The sequence below is a fragment of the Ruditapes philippinarum genome, unplaced genomic scaffold, assembly GCF_026571515.1.
Source record: "Ruditapes philippinarum isolate M1 unplaced genomic scaffold, ASM2657151v2 ctg7537_1_1_1_1, whole genome shotgun sequence".
Classification (NCBI taxonomy): domain Eukaryota; kingdom Metazoa; phylum Mollusca; class Bivalvia; order Venerida; family Veneridae; genus Ruditapes; species Ruditapes philippinarum.
This window is the reverse complement of record NW_026863183.1, coordinates 17,792-36,888: the sequence shown is the minus strand read 5'-3', so window position 1 is coordinate 36,888 and position 19,097 is coordinate 17,792. Positions and strand designations below refer to the sequence as shown.

Sequence of the window (19,097 nt, the reverse complement as noted above, 5' to 3'; positions counted from 1 at the left end):
TCCTGTTATTGAGCAGGAATGGTTTTCACATTCAAGGTACACCACTATGGCATTGACATTCATGCATCGAAGCCTCTTCTAATCAATCCCATGGAGATTATTTGTTATATGGTTCTAAAGTATTTAAGCCGAAATGGTATTCAAAGTCAATGTCACTTTACAATGACCTTCATCAACGCGGTTTTCTATTTAATGAGGGTGATCATCGTATAAAAGTTTGAAGGCTATGGATGAAATTGATCTGTCCAGTGTTTACAGTTTTATGTAAATTGGCTAACTTGTTATCCATTTGCTACACCGAGATAATACATAGTCACTGGTTGACCTGGTTTGCACAATACTTGTAATACTGTTTATGAGCAGTGGACCTAGCAATGAATGGAAAAGGTGTGACTAAATGTTCGCTACCGGAAAAGGTCTACGTTAGTCAAATTATTGAACGGGAATGGTTTTCACCTTAATCTGGACCATCATGCATCGGTGCCTAAAAACAATTAAGGCCGACTACTTAAATGCCGCTGGATCGTGTGGGGGTTGCGTTCATTGAACGCCGCCTTTCTTTGTTGATCTTGTTTATCATATTTTCTACTTAGTTTGGATGACTATTATACTGGTTTTTGAAGGCTATGGGGGAAGCTGTTTTGAAGCAATTTAGCGGCAATTGTTTTCACATTCAAGGTCACTATTACCTTGACAATCAGGCATCGTAGCCAAAAACAATAAAGGGTCTTCACTTAAAAAGGGTGATCATCCTATGAAATAAGAAAGCAATAGGTCTAACAGTTCGCTAGATATTCAGCGGGAACGAATTTGTTAACCACCAATAGGGAAAAGGGAACATATATATCGAAATCGAAAGGGAACATAATTATAAGTACTTTACAATATTTTACTACTATAATTTAATAAATCCACTATTTTACACATACATAAATACATACATACATTACTAAATACATACATACATACATGCAATGCACACACCCATTCACACATACAATGCATACGCACATACATTGTATACACATACATACACACATACATATTGACAATTCTAATAAGGCATTGAATTAGCTGTTGATCCATTTGCATTTTAAATGAATATCAAACGCTGCATGATGAAACGATGGTAACGTTCGTTTTAAATTCACCTCGGTCACTGACACAAAAGATAATCTCTTGAAAAAACAATTATCAAAGTCAAGATGGTTGTCGTGGTGAAATCAAAGATACCTGAAATTAGATACCAATACGATTGTCCAGGTGTTAACCAAAATAAAAAAAAATCCCCACATTATACACATCCCTTAATTGAAAATGACATCATGTAAGAGATATAATTACATATATACATGTATATATTTTATCAAACTAATAGTATATAAAATGTGTTACAATAAGAATCTTTTGCGAAACTGAAAGCATACAAGATTTAGCCCAAACAATCACATTTATCGAATCCAATCATATCCGAGAATGAGCACAATTTAAATATCAAATTTCATTATCAAAATACCAAAATATGGAACATGATGTTGTAGTAGATTTCTGAGGCTTTGTATTTTGGTACGAGTAGCGTTGGAAAACTGATATCGAAACCGAAGGTCAATTTTTATACACGCTGCGAGTAGCGAAACACATGACGTCGGAAATCTACCACAGAAGAGCTCTTTTTATTATATACCTATAAATTCTAAGACTAAAGGATATTCATATTTTATACTTCTATTACTTATTTTACAAATACAAATATAGCTGACAAGAATTTTTTGTTTGGGTTTTACGTATCACCAAACATAGTAGAGGTCATATTTTTACAGGCAGAGGAAGACCTCAGGTACCCCTCCGTGCATTTATAAATCTGGCACGAGCGAGCACCTTCGTAGAAGCACCGATATTCTGTTAGCCAGCTAGATAGCTTCCTCACGTGAAAGAATCCAAAGTTCCTGGCGGGATTTGAACCAAAAGCGGCTAGGGGCAAGTGGTTCGAATTCAACAGCATTGACCACTCGACTCTGTCAAGAAATAATATTCACGAATGATGAAAGAATACATTTTTACAAAAGAGGTCACGCCCACAGTAAAATTGATTCCCGTTTCCCCTTAGCTTACATAAAAACCAACGGCTTCATGTGTATATTTTAGGGAGGAAATTTATAGGTATATAATAGAATGGTTTCTAGTGAATCAGAATTTAAACAGGCATAGAGTAAAGAGCCTATATTAAATTTACAAAGAGCCATAACTTAAACAATGGACAATCAGAATTAATGGTATAATTGCTAAAATTCTCACAACCTGTAAATGAAAACAACCTGACTGTATTATTGTATTTGTTTAAAACATGCATCTTTAAGGGTTACTTAACATGTCATTTCTAAAGATAAAACTTTACTCGTGCTAAAGATTTAGGTGAACCTGCAATAACGTATCTTACAGATGTTTTGTATTAAGTAGGAAGATCTTTATTGTACAATGAATAAAAAACGTAATTGCGTTGCAGATGGTTTGCGAAAACATTGTTTCTTCATGCACAAATAGTTACGTAATAACAGTTAAAGGACACACTTACATTGTAAGGTCCCGCTAGAATCAGCTACGTACAGCACATTGCTTATTGTCATGGGAACCATTGACCTTTGTCGTTCTAACGCTCTCGTTTGAACGCTTCTTTTTTGTCTGCTACATGTGGTCTAAAATTATGATAATTAGATATGAAAACAATTTCAATGGTATAGAGGAAATTTCTAAATAATCTTTAAAAAGATGTGAGACATACGTAAGAACTAGAAATAAAATCATAGTTATGAACATTCTAAAATGCTAAATTATTTTGTTGATGTTGATTTGCGACCAGTTAAAAGAAAATCCACCGGGGAACAATCCCCTCAGGTCCCCTATAGCATAGCATTTATAAGCATCATAATACAGGTGGCATGGGTTCTGTGCATTGCCTTGTCTTGAATATTTGAACCTATTTTAGACAAACATATCCTTCAATAGCAATAGGATCTAAAGAACGTAGACACAATTTCATTAATAAATCGACATTATATGATTGGGGTTTAATTACATCAACATACAACTGTTTTCATACCAAACAAGCTGTTGGGGCCGTTCCAGATGGACATACTTTCAAATTACATGTCAAAAATACGCTGTCATAGTTGTAAAATTTGAAGGCTTGTAATTTGGCAGATGCAGTTCCATTACTATAACTGTTGAAGTCACTTATGATATCCGTGACGGTAGAACATCTACAAATAAAATTTATAACACAATTATTCAGTAGTCAGTGTTTCTTCTTTTCACAATCTATCATTTGTATTGCTGTTTAAAAACAAAAATAAATTGAATTGGATACGATTCGTGAGTAAATACGGTTCAAAAATAAATCATTCGTTCGTTCAAAATATGTAAACATCTTCTTGGATTCGAAACAATGGAAAAGAATGTCATTTGTGAAGTAAATGACCGTAAATACAGGACATTCAGATTCTAAAGGTTTTTAAAACAATCACATAAAAAGAAAATAAGATAAAATATGAAGAAAAAAAAACATCAAAATTTGACATAGTTGTGATCAATATGTATCAAAATATGAAGATTTTGGAAAATAATGAAATAATTAAAAAATAAAATAAGGCTATTCACCTACCCGCTATTAAAGATCAAATTGACATTATCACTGGATGAATCATCTGTGCCTGGATACGCTGTACAGCTACTTACTTCCAAACTGTAGTATTCTACAAGTTTTAAAGCATGCAAATCAATTTCTCAAATAAAGCTAACAAGATCTTAGATAATATTTACAAGATCTAAGAATGAACTGTCCGCAAGACAGCGCACTTGAATATTATCAGTGTTTGACAGTTATAGAATTGGGCCTTAACTCTGTATAAAGGTAACTTAGATAAATGAGACATATGCCCATAATGTTAGATAATCAGAGATCACAAGTAGTGAATTTTAAACCCATTTTCTTCAGTATTTTTGAGATACCTAATTGCACGCATACAAATTAACCAAAGGCTGATGATGACGCCGACAACGAAACAGGGGTGAATACAAAAGCACTCCTTATTTTTCGAAAAATTGAGCTAAAAATGAGTCATTTATATCATAGAATAACATTCGTGCATTACTGGAGCAACTAGAAAACCAAATTTGGCTCATATGGCTCATTCTTTCCAGGAATTAATAAGCACTTAATATCATCTTTCCCAAGCTAGCTTGATAGCTGATTTAACGCTCTTAAGTTGCATTCGGACAACTGGGCCACAGAACTATTTCCATTCAATTAAGAAGAAGAATTATATACAGAAATAAATAGGGTAATCTTGATACCATCCAACTAACAGTCACAGAGCCTCGCTTTCATAACCCCATTTTCGATAAGAAATTGACAGTTTTGACACTCGTTTACATAGTTTATTGTATGATGACTGAATTTGATCAACAAGATAGTTTAGCAAAAGACAATTTCCGTGTGGATGAAGTCTGAGAGCATTAGAGATATGTACTGGACGCAATTTATAATGGTGAATGGCGTCAAATTTAAAACATTCAGCATCCTTGCCTCGATTTGAATTTAGTCATGTGACTTGTCGGTCACGTGCTTATCAGTCTATCAATAGGATTATTACATGGGAAACCCCGCAAGTTTCCCCAGGCATTTATATTATCAAAAACACGAACGAGTACGAAATCGAACGAGTATAAAATAGCACGTATGATATATAAATAAGTAAAAATATCAAAGCCTGAATCCCAGGCTAGACTTTGAAATGTACTAAAAGTATTTTAGTTCAGTAAAGGTAGCAACCGAGGCCAACTTGATTTGTTCCGTTATTGATCGGAAACCATTTTCATCTACAAAGTGTGACCTAGACCTTTGACCCCTTGACCCTTAAATCAATAGGGGTTATAAAACTTCTCATGATCAATCATTGATACAAGTTTGAAGTTCCTATGCCTAAGTTTTCTTTAATTATTGATTGGAAACCGTTTTAACCTACAAGGTCAACTTGACCTTACCCTTGACCTATAGACCCCAAAATCAATAAGGGTCATCTACTGGTCATGCCAAATCATCAAACAAAGCTTTAAATTTTAGGTCTAAGTGTTTTTTAGTTATCAATCGCATACCAATTGGTCTACTGACCGACGGACAGACAAAATAAAAGCAAAAAAACCCACTTATTTGAGGGGTCGGGAAGACTTACTAGTGTCTAAAATCTCATTTTAACAGAAATTGTTAAAAAATAAAAAGTCAAAGTTTGATTAAAAAGTGTATTACTTTTAGAAAGTTAAGGGAGGAATAGTAATAAATACACTAAATATAAACTTATATATTTTGAATGATCCACTATGACATAGACATTGATCTGAGGAAGCCTAAACATGCGCTCTTCATAATGTCTCTAATATTTGCACTTTTGCCAAATAGTTCTCTTCAACTAACGGAATAGATTTTGAATATTATAGATGTTGACAAATTTTAGTATGACTATCTTGATCCAAGGATGCCCAAATTTGTGCTTTGATCGTTTTATTGTATTCAACATATACTATGCTCAAAAGTTTCATATTAGAAAATATTGGTGATTGCAACACAGTTTCTTTGAAAATATGAAATAAACATGTTTCGGCTTTACACAAAATAAAGCTTCCACCATTGTCGGACACCCATGGCCGAACCATTTAACATTTATCAGCCGTGGGATTTTTTGCAGATATTCAGTCGATTAGAGGTGTGTCAAAGGCAGAGATAGACTCGATAACCAAGTACCTCGGAGTCCATATGTCTGGAAACCTCTCCTGGAATCAACATGTTGACAAGATCGTAAAGAAGGGCAACAGCACACTCGGCTTCCTTCGACGCAACCTGCGCATCAGCAATGAACAGGTCAAGAGCACAGCCTACATGTCACTCGTGCGACCAGGCCTTGAATATTGCTCCACCATCTGGAACCCTTATACCAAGGATCTTACACGCAAGCTCGAGATGGTCCAGAGGAGAGCTGCAAGATATGTGACGAACCGTTACCACAACACAAGCAGCGTATCCTCAATGATCCAACACTTGGAGTGGGAGACATTAGAGTCACGACGGACCAAAGCCCAGCTGACCATGATGTTCAAGATCACCAATGACCTTGTGGACATACCAGTCAGCGATTATCTCACCCCTGCCCCGAGCCGCACTAGAAGTGACCACTCCAAGAAGTTCCATCTACCATCAACATCTACATCGTACTACAAGAACTCCTTCTTCCCTCGTACAGCCACGATATGGAACAGCTTACCTGCCTCCGTTGCAGAGGCCCCTGACTTGGTATCCTTCAAGCAGGGGCTATCAGCCCTCACATTCTAAGTCGCCTTAGGGGCCCAGCTACAAGTACCTACTAGTGATATCCAAGGCTGTGCCGGCAGCGGCCACCGTAACCGGAGCGGTTTGGGTTGAAGAGGCGAAATATAGCTGGCCATACTTTTTGTCTATATCTCTACCTTTGTACTATCCAACCTCTTCTTACTTTCTATCATTTCTTGTATATTTCTTTTTCTTGACCTAGCACCACCCGTCGCGTCATAATCAAGTGTGATTGCGCCGACGTACAATGTAGATGTAGATGGCAGCTATTTCATTGGCTGCCTCACGATTTCATGAGGCGATTAAAACCAATCAAAAGGCTCGTTCTGTACGACCTTCGGTATTACGGACAATATTGCGACAACTATAGATGACGTGAAAAGTTCAACATCGAAAAATTAAACGATTTCCAGCAAGAAAGTATAAATAATTTACTTTTACAGCGTGATGTTTTTCTTTCTGATTGATATCTGCTTGCAGAAGAACTGATTTGGCGATAGTTTTTGCCATTGATTTTAGCAAGACACGTACAACAGTTTTTAACCATGGGCGCTGCCATTTTGTTTCTTATTGTTTTTTACCTCCGCTGTTGAAGAATATAGATTTGTTAAACGCGATGTCATTGGTAGATATTTTACGCACCTGTTGCTGTATATCGACGCAAATCGATTCATTTTAACCACGGTTCATTGCATGTTATGTGACATGTTTATCAATCGTGGGTATCCGACGATGAGCTTCCACATACAAGGTTCATTCATTGTTTTATCCAAATCAGACCTATTCCGTTAAAACTTTATAGAATTTTAATGAATATATTTTACTGAAAGAAGAGCAATGTAAATTGCTACAACGTTTTCAAGTTTCTGACGGACGGAAGGGCGGACGAACAAGTGCAGAGCATCATATATCAAAACTTTTCCACTCGTATTAGATTTGCTTACACTAAGTCTACATTTTGTATCACAATATCATATTCTATTTGGTTTACCTGGAAAGAGTATTGTCCAAATTATTTCACTTCCAACAGTAGTTGAAGTCTCACTAAGTGATGATTTCACACTGTATAATGGGTCAACACTGATTTGTTCGTCTATAGACATCCTGGTTGAGTAAATAATTAAAATATGTATAGGGTGTTGTCATCAGAAACGGTTACAAAATTTGTTAACTGGTTTAAGTCAACTCTAATAGTACACCCGTTAGTGAAATACATGTTAAGATAAAAAGCGCACATGATTAAGAATCCGGCGAACAGAATAGCAGCATAAAATTACAAATTCATTAATTCTAGTGATGTGTTATATTATGTATATATTTAACTATAAACAGCTACATGTGGTCATAAGTCATAAATTATCTGGTCTCAAATCTGACAGTAGATAAAACGCAATGACAAACTTTCAAGATCATCAATTAAATTTGCAGGTCAATGTCATTTCATGGCCAATTTTTATTACATTAAATTGAAGCTCCCGCATACTGGTATGGTATTTTAATTTGTGAAGACTTGGGTAATAATGAACACAATAAAATAAAACTAGAAATGTGTCCATAGGACACGGGTGCCCCCACCGCGTCACTGTTCTGTCAATCTTTTTACTATGTCAAGGGAAATAACTCTACAAATACTGGATAAATCCACAAGCGAAACCCCAGGTGCAAATCTAAATATGCTGAGCAACCTGCCCGTAAGGTTTAATGAAAGTGTCAAATCCTTTTTGAGTAACTTGCGACACAAGTTGAAAATTGCAAAAATGTTCTAAGTGAAGGGCAATAACTCTAAAAAACTAAATAAATCCAGACAAAAATACCTGGTGCACAACTGCACATGCTGATCAATATTCCTGCACATGTTACATGACTCTATGTCAAATAATTTTTGAGTTACGTGCGACACATGTTGAAAATTGCAAAATTTTACTAAGTCAAGGGCAATAACTCTGAAAATTCTAAACATATCCAGCCGAAAATACCCAGGTGCACAACTACACATGCTGATCAATATTCCTGTAAAGTTTCATGACTCATGACTCTATGTCAAATACTTTTTGAGTCACATGCGAGACAAGTTGAAAATTGCAAAATTTTACTAAATCAAGGGCAATAACTCTGAAAATACAAAAAATATCCACACAAAAATTCCCAGGTGCACAACTACACATGCTGATCAACATTTCTGTAAAGTTTCATGACTCTGGGTCAAACACTTTTTGAGTTGCATGCGACACAAGTTGAAAATTGCATATTAACTAAGTCTATGGTAATAACTCTGAAATTACTAAAAATATCCAGACGAAAATACTTAGGTGCACAAATACACATGCTGATCAACATTCCTGTAAAGTTTCATGACTCTAGGTCAAATACTTTTTGAGTTTCATGCTGCACAAGTTGAAAATTGCAAAATTTTACTAAGTCAAGGGCAATAACTCTGAAAATACTAAAAATATCCAGACGAAAATACCCAGGTGCACAAATACACATGCTGATCAACATTCCTGTAAAGTTTCATGACTCTAGGTCAAATACTTTTCGAGTTACGTGCGACACAATAGTGAACGGACGGACAGGCGGACGGACGGTCGGACAAGGGTAAATCTAAATGCCCGCCACTAACGTTGGGGCACAAAAATAATTATGGCACGAATTAAATGAAATGTATCTTTACCATGTGTATAGAAGACAAAGAACTTAAGCTTAAACAAGAAATGTCGAACAACACATATGCCCCCTTTCGAGCCATTGACTCATACTTTTTGTAATTTTCTTATAGAAACATACTATAAATGGGTAAATGGTTCCAAGTGTTCAGTTATGGAAACAAAATAATGGCCAGTCTCTGACCTAAAACTGAATTAACTTGACCTTTAATCACATGATGTACAATCATCATACCCAGTTTGAAGTTTCTACGTCTAAGCATTATTGAGTAATTGATCGGAAACCGTTATTACATACAATGTGACCTTGAGCTTTGACCCCAAAATCAAGAAGGGCCACCTGCTGGTCATGCAGAATCACCACACCAAATGTAAGTTCCTATATCTAAGAGTTCTTTAGTTTTGATCGGAAACCTTTGGTGTACATACCGACAGACAAATGCAAAGCAATATTCCACCCGCTTCTTTGAAGGGGGTGGGACATAATTTAAAAGCTGTATCTAAGAGAAGTCTTACTGTGCTGAATAAGAGCTGTTGACTGTATGAATAACTCCTTCCTCGGCAATCTCTAGACAGACGAATTTTATTACAACAGATTTGCCACTATGTAGTTTATGCGTAGCTAGTTCACGGTGTGACCCATAAGTTATAATAATGTCTCTATCCTGTGACAATATATCATTGTATTCTCATTAACTATTGTCAACAGTGCCTAAAATATTTTCAATAAAGTGGAAGATGAAATGGCATGTGCACTATTAATATGTTAGTGTTCATCCGTGCTGTTCTACAGAAATTAGAAAGTTCGATGAAGCACTATGAAAAATGGAAGGTGACTATGAACAGAGTTTGATATAGTATCGACTTTTGTTCTTCTATGAAAATTAACACTCATTATTTTGAAGAAATATAGCGTTTTCATTGGATGACAAATAAAATTGGACACTAAATCTGCGGAAAGTACATAACGAATTCTCTTTGTGTATGGAGGTATAATAATTGTTTCAAATGAAACTCATCAAGTGTTTTATGCAATTAAAGAAAAAACGACAACTAAATAAATGTGTTAATGGTATACATTAAACGAAAATTACCGACAATTAAATTGCAGTTGCAGTTTTTGTTGCTGTTATTTTTCTTGTATTTGAACTAACTTTCTCATCGACACATGAAAGACATTTCATCTATTTAAACAATGTCAGATTAAATATACAAAACTTGACATTCTTATACCTTCGAGCACCCGGTCAATGTCACAGTTGTCGCATTTTCCTCGTGCACCGTACACGGTATGTCATTTCCGTCCGTGACAACTTGCATGGCAAATAGGTAACTGTCTTCTGGTAGATTGAACACATTAATACTGTCATCTGGATTGCAGCGATATTGTACCTGTGCTAAAAATTTATATGAAAGATTTAATTAAGTTTGTTGTTGTTGCTGTTGTGTGTGTGCGTGCGGGTGTGTGTTTTAATTTGTGGTGGGAGGGGTGTGTCCGGACTGTTTTACACACAAAAAGTCATTATAGAACATACGGTGTTCAACATTCAGGAATTTCACGTGTGTACAACATTCATGCTTCTAAATGTCAAGTTGTCAAGTTTTTACATTTGTGTAAGAAAAATACTCGTGATAGACACGCATAACGAATATTGTGTTCTGTTTTACTGCATATTTTTCAAATAAACGTCCATTAAAATGTATGAAAGTCATCACCATCTTTACAGAAAACTTTATCATATTTTTATTACTACATAAGATGATAATTGATTCAAACTTTGGTCACTTATATATTCATGCAAACCATCCGTGCACGAGTACTCATTTTATCCATTGTGTCAACTGGCATCATTTTTGCACGGTTGCTCGCGCGTTCATTTACATCTAAATTACATTGTAAGAAACATTCGTTTTATATCAGCTTAGTTAGACAAAAATGAAGGCTCTACAAATAAAGTAACCCCTAACTAAACCCAAAAGAGGAGGACCTCACTAGACATGTCAGTATTTAAAAAGAAACACATCAATTTAAAAAAAGCAGCATGAGCAAAATTTAACTTTTAACACGAGTGACATTAACCTTGACCCTAGTGACTCCTAACTCTAAAATCATAAGAGGAGCAGTGAAAGTAATAGAAGATATCATTAGATAAATGAATTAGGTAAAATTAAGAAAATGTAAATTGCCGGTTTAGGTTAATCTCAGACGGACAGGCGGACAGTTTAATTACTATATATCAGGTGGGCAAAAAAAATAAAAAAAATTTTTAAATTTTTGAAAAAACTTTTTTATGTATGGTTTGATCTGTTAAAAGGGTAAATCCATACAAAAATAATTAATTTAAATTTTTATACTTTCCAAATAATATTAATTTATCCCTTTTGAAATACGTTTTATCATCCCCTATCTAAAAGAATCAAAACATCTATTGTCACAATTTGTCAACATAATTACATTCAGGTACCACAGTTCCTGATAGGACCAGGAGCGCATTTGTTTAATTCTATGGAGCAATATTAAAGGTAAAGGAAAACAAGATATGTTTGTAAAACATGTATGCCCCCTATCAGCAGCCAATTAGTCATGTGATAAGGTTATTATGCATGACTTCTGACCCAGTGATCAAACAATTAATAAGGGTTATAAAGTATCTACTGGTCATGACCTTGACTTTTGACCCCTTGACCCAAAACTCAATAGGGGTCATCTGCTGGTCACAACCAATCATCATACAAAGTTTGAAGTTCCTAGGCCTAGGCGTTTTTAGTAAATTGATCAGAAACCGTTTTTACCTACAAGGTCAATGTGACCTTGACCTTTGACCCCTTGACCCCAAAATCAATAGGGGTCATCTGCTGATCTTGACCAATCACCATGCCAAGTTTGAAGTTCCAAAGGCCTAAGGGTTCTCTTATTATTGATCGGAAACCGTTTTAACATACAAGGTCAATGTGACCTTTGACCTTTGACCCCAAAATCAATAGGGGTCATCTGCTGGTCATGAACAATCACCATGCCAAGTTTGAAGTTCCTAGGCCGAAGCGTTCTTTAGTTATTGATCAGAAACCGTTTTTACTTACAAGGTCATTGTGACCTTGACCTTTGATCCCTTGATCCCAAAATCAATAGGAGTAATCTGCTGGTCATGACAAATCACCATACCAAGTTTGAAGTTCCTAGGCCTAAGCGTTCTTGAGTTATTGATCAGAAACCGTTTTTACTTACAAGGTCAATGTGACCTTGACCTTTGACCCCTTGACCCCAAAATCAATAGGGGTCATCTACTGGTCATGACCAATCACCATCTAAAGTTTGAAGTCCCTAGGCCTAAGGGTTCTTTCATTATTGATCGGAAACCGTTTTTACCTACAAGGTCAATGTGACCTTGACCTTTGACCCTTGACCCCAAAATCAATAGGGGTCATCTACTGATCATGACCAATCACCATACCAAGTTTGAAGTTCATAGGCCTTAAGGTTCTTTAGTTATTGATTGGAAACCGTTTTTGCTTACAAGGTCAATGTGACCTTGACCTTTGACCCTTGACCCCAAAATCAATAGGGGTCATCTACTGATCATGACCAATCACCATACCAAGTTTGAAGTTCAAAGGCCTTAAGGTTCTTTAGTTATTGATCGGAAACCGTTTTTGCTTACAAGGTCAATGTGACCTTGACCTTTGACCCCTTGACCCCAAAATCAATAGGGTCATCTACTGATCATGACCAAATCACCATACCAAGTTTTGAAGTTCCTAGGCCTTAAGGTTCTTTAGTTATTGATCGGAAACCGTTTTTGCTTACAAGGTCAATGTGACCTTGACCTTTGACCCCTTGATCCCAAAATCAATAGGGGGCATCTACTGGTCATGACCAATCACCATCTCAAGTTTGAAGTTCATAGGCCTTAACGTTCTTTAGTTATTGATCGGAAACCGTTTTTGCTTTCAAGGTCAATGTGACCTTGACCTTTGACCCCTTGACCCCAAAATCAATAGGGGTCATCTACTGGTCATGACCAATCACCATACCAAGTTTGAAGTTCCTAGGCCTAAGGGTTCTTTAGTTATCACTCGGAAACCATTTGGTCTACGGACCGACGGACCGACAGACCGACGGACCGACGGACCGACAAGTGCAAAGCAATATACCCCCTTTTCTTCGAAATGGGGGCATAATAAGACTGTCTTTCTTAATCGCTATATCACTATATTCCAGTCTTAAGAAATAGGGTAAGGAAAATTTGAAACGTGCTTAGAGATATGTGGTTTTTCTTCTGTAATTTAAAAATCTCATACGCATTCAGTGCCAGCTTAAACAGTTTCACACTTTCACACAAAATTCATCGTAATGAAACTACACAAATTAACTCTAAAATGAAGAACGAGGAAAATTCTGACCCATGCCAGACTCATATTCAACTTTTCAGTTTACTGGCGGAGTAAGATATCAGGTTTCCCTTCAAGGCACAAGCACCGGCTTGAGTAAATTCACGTGTTTCGAGAAAAAGTGCATTTGTAACCTTTTTTATAAATACATGGTTATTTTATTGCGTATATTTCATACCGAAATCTAAGTTTGAATTTATGTACGGCGGCATAGAACCCGAATGAGCCCTTCTTATTTACATCAACGAATCGAAGCACGAGATGATTATGTTGTGTGAACGTAAAAATATTCTAGCGAAGTAATGAAATTATGTAAACGAAATTGATTAAAGTGCTTATATCAGTAAACGGATTCGAAAGTGTGTTAATAAACCAATATCTTCCTACACAATCGAACTAAAATAAATTAAGTATACACCAAAACATTTCGTCAAGTACACATTTTCGTCACTACAAAGAAAGGACAAACGAAATTAATGTTTTTGATTATTGATTTGTGAATTGGTGTAATGCAATTTTTTTTTCTTTAAACTTGCTCAGCATTTACTCATACTATATTCTTACCATTATCGCAGCTTTCGCCGTCGTATTCAACAGCACATATATAATCAAATACATAAAAGTAAAATAAATCTACAAACGAAGATTACAAAATCTGATGATATTTGAATTCAATGAATGAAACGGGAACAGATATTTAATTGTATACGCCAATTTAATCGAATACGGATATTTCTTCTTATTCTGATTCTAATAATGGGATAGAAATAAATGAACCGTGACACGACAAAACCAACATAATGGGTTTGCGACCAGCATGGATCCAGACCAGCTTGCGCCTCCATGCTGTTCGCTTACCAACTCTATTACAAGTAGAGAAACTGATAGCGAACAGCATGGATCTTGATCAAACTGCGCATGCGCAGGCTGGTCTGGATCCATGCTAGTCGCAAATTCACTATGTTGATTTTGTCGTGACACGGCTCAAATTCTCACCATTATGACACGTGTCATCTGTGTCATATCCCGGCACACATTCACATTCATATCCATTAACAAGATCCGTACATGTACCTCCATTTTTACATGGGTCGTTCGAACATTCATCGATATCTGTAAAAACAATTTTTCTTAAAATTATGTAGAACCTTATAGTAAAAGTGTATTTTTTTGACACTATTTACATTTTTTTAAAGTAACAGTATGCAAATTTTTTCTTTGTCAAGTTGGGCAGAATTGACTATATATATTTTTTAAAATGTGACTGGTGTAATGGTTATTGACCAACAATTCATATTGGAAAATGTCTAGGATAAAATACAAATCTGGCTTAAATATAAAAAGACTGCCCAAGTCTTATTATAGATTGATCGTTACAGGTTAATAGCGATGGATATTTTCAGAGCTTTTATACGGCCACGTAAGTTATATATCGTTCATGTGAAGTAAGAATGTAAAGTTATTTTAACTTTTACTAGTACACTAATTATAAACACTAAGATGGGCTTAATGTCACTTTAAGTAAACATAATAATATTCTTTACAATTTAGTGAACAATCACTTCTTCAAGGTATAATCAAAGGCGTTCATATCTTTTATCATCTTTAATAATAATATTACAGGTAATCATCGATTTCCGCAAAACTTCAAACGATCAATTGAAATTAAGTATATATAAATTAGTTTCTTAAAATGACTGACAGTATTTCTTACTATTATCACATGTTGTTCCGTCATATCCGGCAATGCATGTACATTCATAACCATTGACAAGATCCTTACAGGTGCCACCGTTTGTGCATGGGTCGGAAGAACATTCATCTATATCTATATTTGAACATAAGTGGTTAATAGATAATATGAAATAAAATTAATGTACCGAATTTTTAATTATAAATGATCAAGCTCAGAAACATGATGGGGTATATTCCACGGACTAGATACTTCATAAGCCTTCCTATAACATACATACGCAATTAATACTTACGTTTGTTTAATCTTGTGATGATTATCAATGAACACTTTCACTTTTGGTCATACAATTTAAGATATAGTTTCAAATTAAAAATAATATGTTTTATATTCAGATCAATACTTTCTTTACGAGTATTCATTGGAAATACATTACGCCAACTAAAAAAATTAAAAACACACTAGCTTATCAAAGGGACAGAAGTTTTGATATTTTCACTTATTTAATTGATTAATTGCTTTGCATTTAGTCTTTTGAAAAAATGTAAAAGATACCGATTTCACAATTCTTCCCGCCATATCCATCAACGCAAACGCAAGAATAGCCGTTAGTTTCGTCAGTACAATAACCCCCATTCTGGCATGGGTTATAATCTGAAAAAATATATGTACATTGGACATTAAGGCGTCGGTAAACAATTGTCAGAAATGCATATTAGTAGGGAAAATCATCATGTTAATCTATTATTATTTAAGATAAATATCGTGTTGATTACTATGAAAATATTAAATGATATTCAACTTGAGGAAAGTTATCCCTAAGAGCCCATAAATCGTTCACTTGTCAATTACAATATATATTAAAGGTGGCAAACAGGGAGACAATTGTGAAAAGAAATAAAAAGATAAAGGTACTGTAACGATTATGAGAAAGCTAAAATGGTACAAAGAAATTGATTAAAGATTGATAACACAGCAATATGACAACCGGAAGCACTTTGATTGTACGGCAGGGTGAATGCAAGTTACGCTAGCAGCGTCAGGAGCATAATTCTATAATCAAAATGCGTAAATGTTTTTGTTTTGTTTTGGGCTTTACGTCACATCGACACAGTATAGGTCATATCGCGACGTTCCAGCTTTACTGGTGGAGGAAAACCTCAGGTGCCCTTCCGTGCATTATTTCAGGCACGAACGGGCACCTGAGTAGAACAATCGAAGTTCCATAAGCTAGCTGGATAGCTTCCTCACATGAAAGAATCTAAAGTCCCTGTCGGGATTTAAACCCACAGCGGTGAGGGGCAAGTGGTTTGAAGTCAACGACCTTAACCACTCGGCCACGGACGCCCCAAATGCGTAAATGTAACAGTTCGCTATCTAGGCATGTGCCTAAAATATAAGAACACTAAACCATAACTACTATGAAGAACGTACCTGTCCAGTTATATTTATCCTTAATAGACTGACATGCCAAACAACCAACAGGAGCCATCTCTTTTTCCGCTGTACAAGATCCATTGATGAAACAGAATCCAGTCTTAAATGGAATTAGTTTGTTCTCAAACATATATGGTGTCACACATATATTTATTGTGTGCTAAAGTTGATTATTTGATACATATGAAACAAGATAAAAACAATTTTTTCAAGTCAAGTGACCTTTAGAAAAACATGTTTTCTAATTTTGTATAGAATTTAAAGGGTATAAATCTATATTTTATGAAATATTTTATAAAATTTATCAACAGTAAAATTATATTGGTTCTATTATTATATGGTTGATTCCTGAAAAGTTTTTAAATAAAATGTGTCCATTATTTAATACACATGAATAATGTACATTACAACCGTAAACAGTAACCCTCAAGCTAGATATTTCGGCCTTTACCGACAGCCAGTGTAAGATTCTTATATTCTTAACAAGTATTTATATAACAGATATTTTATAAAACCCAAGACATTATGCATTAGAAAACACATTTTGTCACTAGAATTTTAGCAATCACGTTCACTAGCACAGGCACCCGGCTGCATAGTCAATGGTTTTATAAAAGTGCAGGCACAGATTCATAAAAGGAATTTGAAAATCATTTTGAGCAAAAAGTCAGATTCAATTCCAAGAAAAAAACATTGACATAAAGATAAAAAAAACGTTTCTATACACAAATTCTATTCGTGGATAAGTTTAAATTTCAGAATAGTTTAGAGTCGCAACTTTTTTGTTTTTATCTTACCTTCAAGCTGAATGAAGCGTTGTCGAAAGAAGTATTCTCCCCTTCTTGGCAAGTTGAGTCGAGCACGTAAACACTCTTATAGTTAACGAACGTTAAACCATTATTGCTGATAGAAAAATCGTATTGCGTAACAAATAAACTTTCCGTATCAATTATGTTGTCTTGAACACAGCACACCCCAGTAAATATATCCTCATATCCACCAGTAAATGACTTTGTGTATTCCATCTCCCTTTCACCAGTGACTGAAATCTATTTCAAAACATAACATGCCCTTATCATTTTCAAGGAAAAAAGTAGTTCATTGATTTATGAATTTGAAGTTACCCGTGACAAACTATCAAACATACACAGTAGCTAATGTTACAAGTTTTACATTGAGGGTATTGATGAAACAGTATTATTTTTCGTACAATTGAGACAAAAATAATCTCAAAACAATCAAATAGAAAATGTCGCAAGCTCAGTTTGATTCAGCCTGATGAAGGACGTCAATTTTACTTGCATAACACTAAGTTAAATACCGTTTTAAATCAAGCGAAATTCTTTAAATTTTTTATCAGTTCAGCAAACACCGGCAATCCACAAGACCATTGAAACAAAATTTAGAGATAAAATTTGGGGAAAAAAAGGAGAAATAAAAACATCGCCTCTCACGTCTGCAATGTTTAATTCTTCAATTTCATGACAGCACAAGAAAATGTAACTGCAATATATATATATACCTTGATCGCCTTGATTTGGCATTTAAAACCTTCAAGAATATTTGAAGATCTGACATGGAAACATTTACATTCTTCGCCATCACCTAGATCACATTCTCCGCCACCTTCTATGTCGTCAATTATCAAAGGATCTCTTTCATCTATGTCACATTCCGGTCCATGGAAAAATTCAAAGCAATCACACTCGCCTGTAAATTATACCTCTAAGATCAACTTAAGAAGCGAACATTCAAACACAACTTAGATACAGCCGTTATGAGTAGTTTCAGATACCTCATTCTTTGGAGATAAGTGCTAACCTATTTTTGAAATTTCCTTCATTACGTAAAGATGTTTTATATAAATTAGTTCATGACAACCATTATTTGCCAGTAATTTCTATCACTCTATCACCAACTTGAGATTTTATTACTTTAAATATGACAAGATGTTTAGTTTGATTGTTTTATTGAAAACAAGACATAATTAAAGAACAGTTCAATAAAACAAGACATAATTAAAGAACAGTTTCACATAAGTATTTTATAAATATAAATAAATCACTTACTTGTATCTGTACAATCACCGTTGTTGCTACAGTTTCCTGGGCATGTATTTCTAAAGAATGTAACAACCTTTTCAGAGTTATTTTCAACATATGAAGGTTCCCTTTCTATTATGTTCTTTACAATATTATTTACAGATTCTACATGCGCTAGAGCCCACGACGTATCGTTTCCGACCTGAAAAAGAATGACATTCAAATCTGTAAAATGTAAACATATATATATATATATATTATATATATATATATATATATGGATAATATATTTTTTAGGCTTTTTTGTTGGATTTTGTTCATTTATATTTTACGTTACATAGGGGGCTAACTTAATGTTTTATGATTATGGCAACTTTAATGTTTTGTGTATGAATATTTTTCTTCATGATTAAACAAATAAATCACTAAAAGTCATAAAGAAAAAAAAACTAATAAGTTCATATTTTAAAATCACTTATAAATATGTGATTGTATAT

The 19,097-nt window shown here is 34.8% G+C and overlaps 2 protein-coding genes across 2 annotated transcripts; both read right to left on the bottom strand.

The window, feature by feature from the left end:
• Nucleotides 1–891: 891 nt before the first annotated feature.
• On the bottom strand, nucleotides 892–9,727 carry LOC132721405 (uncharacterized). Its single transcript, XM_060705705.1, has 6 exons — nucleotides 9,556–9,727; nucleotides 7,368–7,480; nucleotides 3,659–3,749; nucleotides 3,098–3,257; nucleotides 2,573–2,693; nucleotides 892–1,233 (listed from the first exon to the last, which is right to left on the bottom strand). Exons 2-6 carry the CDS (start codon nucleotides 7,477–7,479, stop codon nucleotides 1,157–1,159), a joined length of 561 nt encoding a protein of 186 aa, XP_060561688.1. The 5' UTR covers nucleotide 7,480; nucleotides 9,556–9,727; the 3' UTR covers nucleotides 892–1,156.
• A 524-nt stretch (nucleotides 9,728–10,251) lies between these two features.
• LOC132721404 (fibropellin-1-like) lies at nucleotides 10,252–18,805 on the bottom strand. The gene is made up of 8 exons (XM_060705704.1): nucleotides 18,628–18,805; nucleotides 18,081–18,268; nucleotides 17,356–17,607; nucleotides 16,556–16,658; nucleotides 15,677–15,775; nucleotides 15,143–15,256; nucleotides 14,425–14,541; nucleotides 10,252–10,436 (listed from the first exon to the last, which is right to left on the bottom strand). Exons 3-8 carry the CDS (start codon nucleotides 17,581–17,583, stop codon nucleotides 10,267–10,269), a joined length of 831 nt encoding a protein of 276 aa, XP_060561687.1. The 5' UTR covers nucleotides 17,584–17,607; nucleotides 18,081–18,268; nucleotides 18,628–18,805; the 3' UTR covers nucleotides 10,252–10,266.
• Between the last annotated feature and the right edge of the window lie 292 nt (nucleotides 18,806–19,097).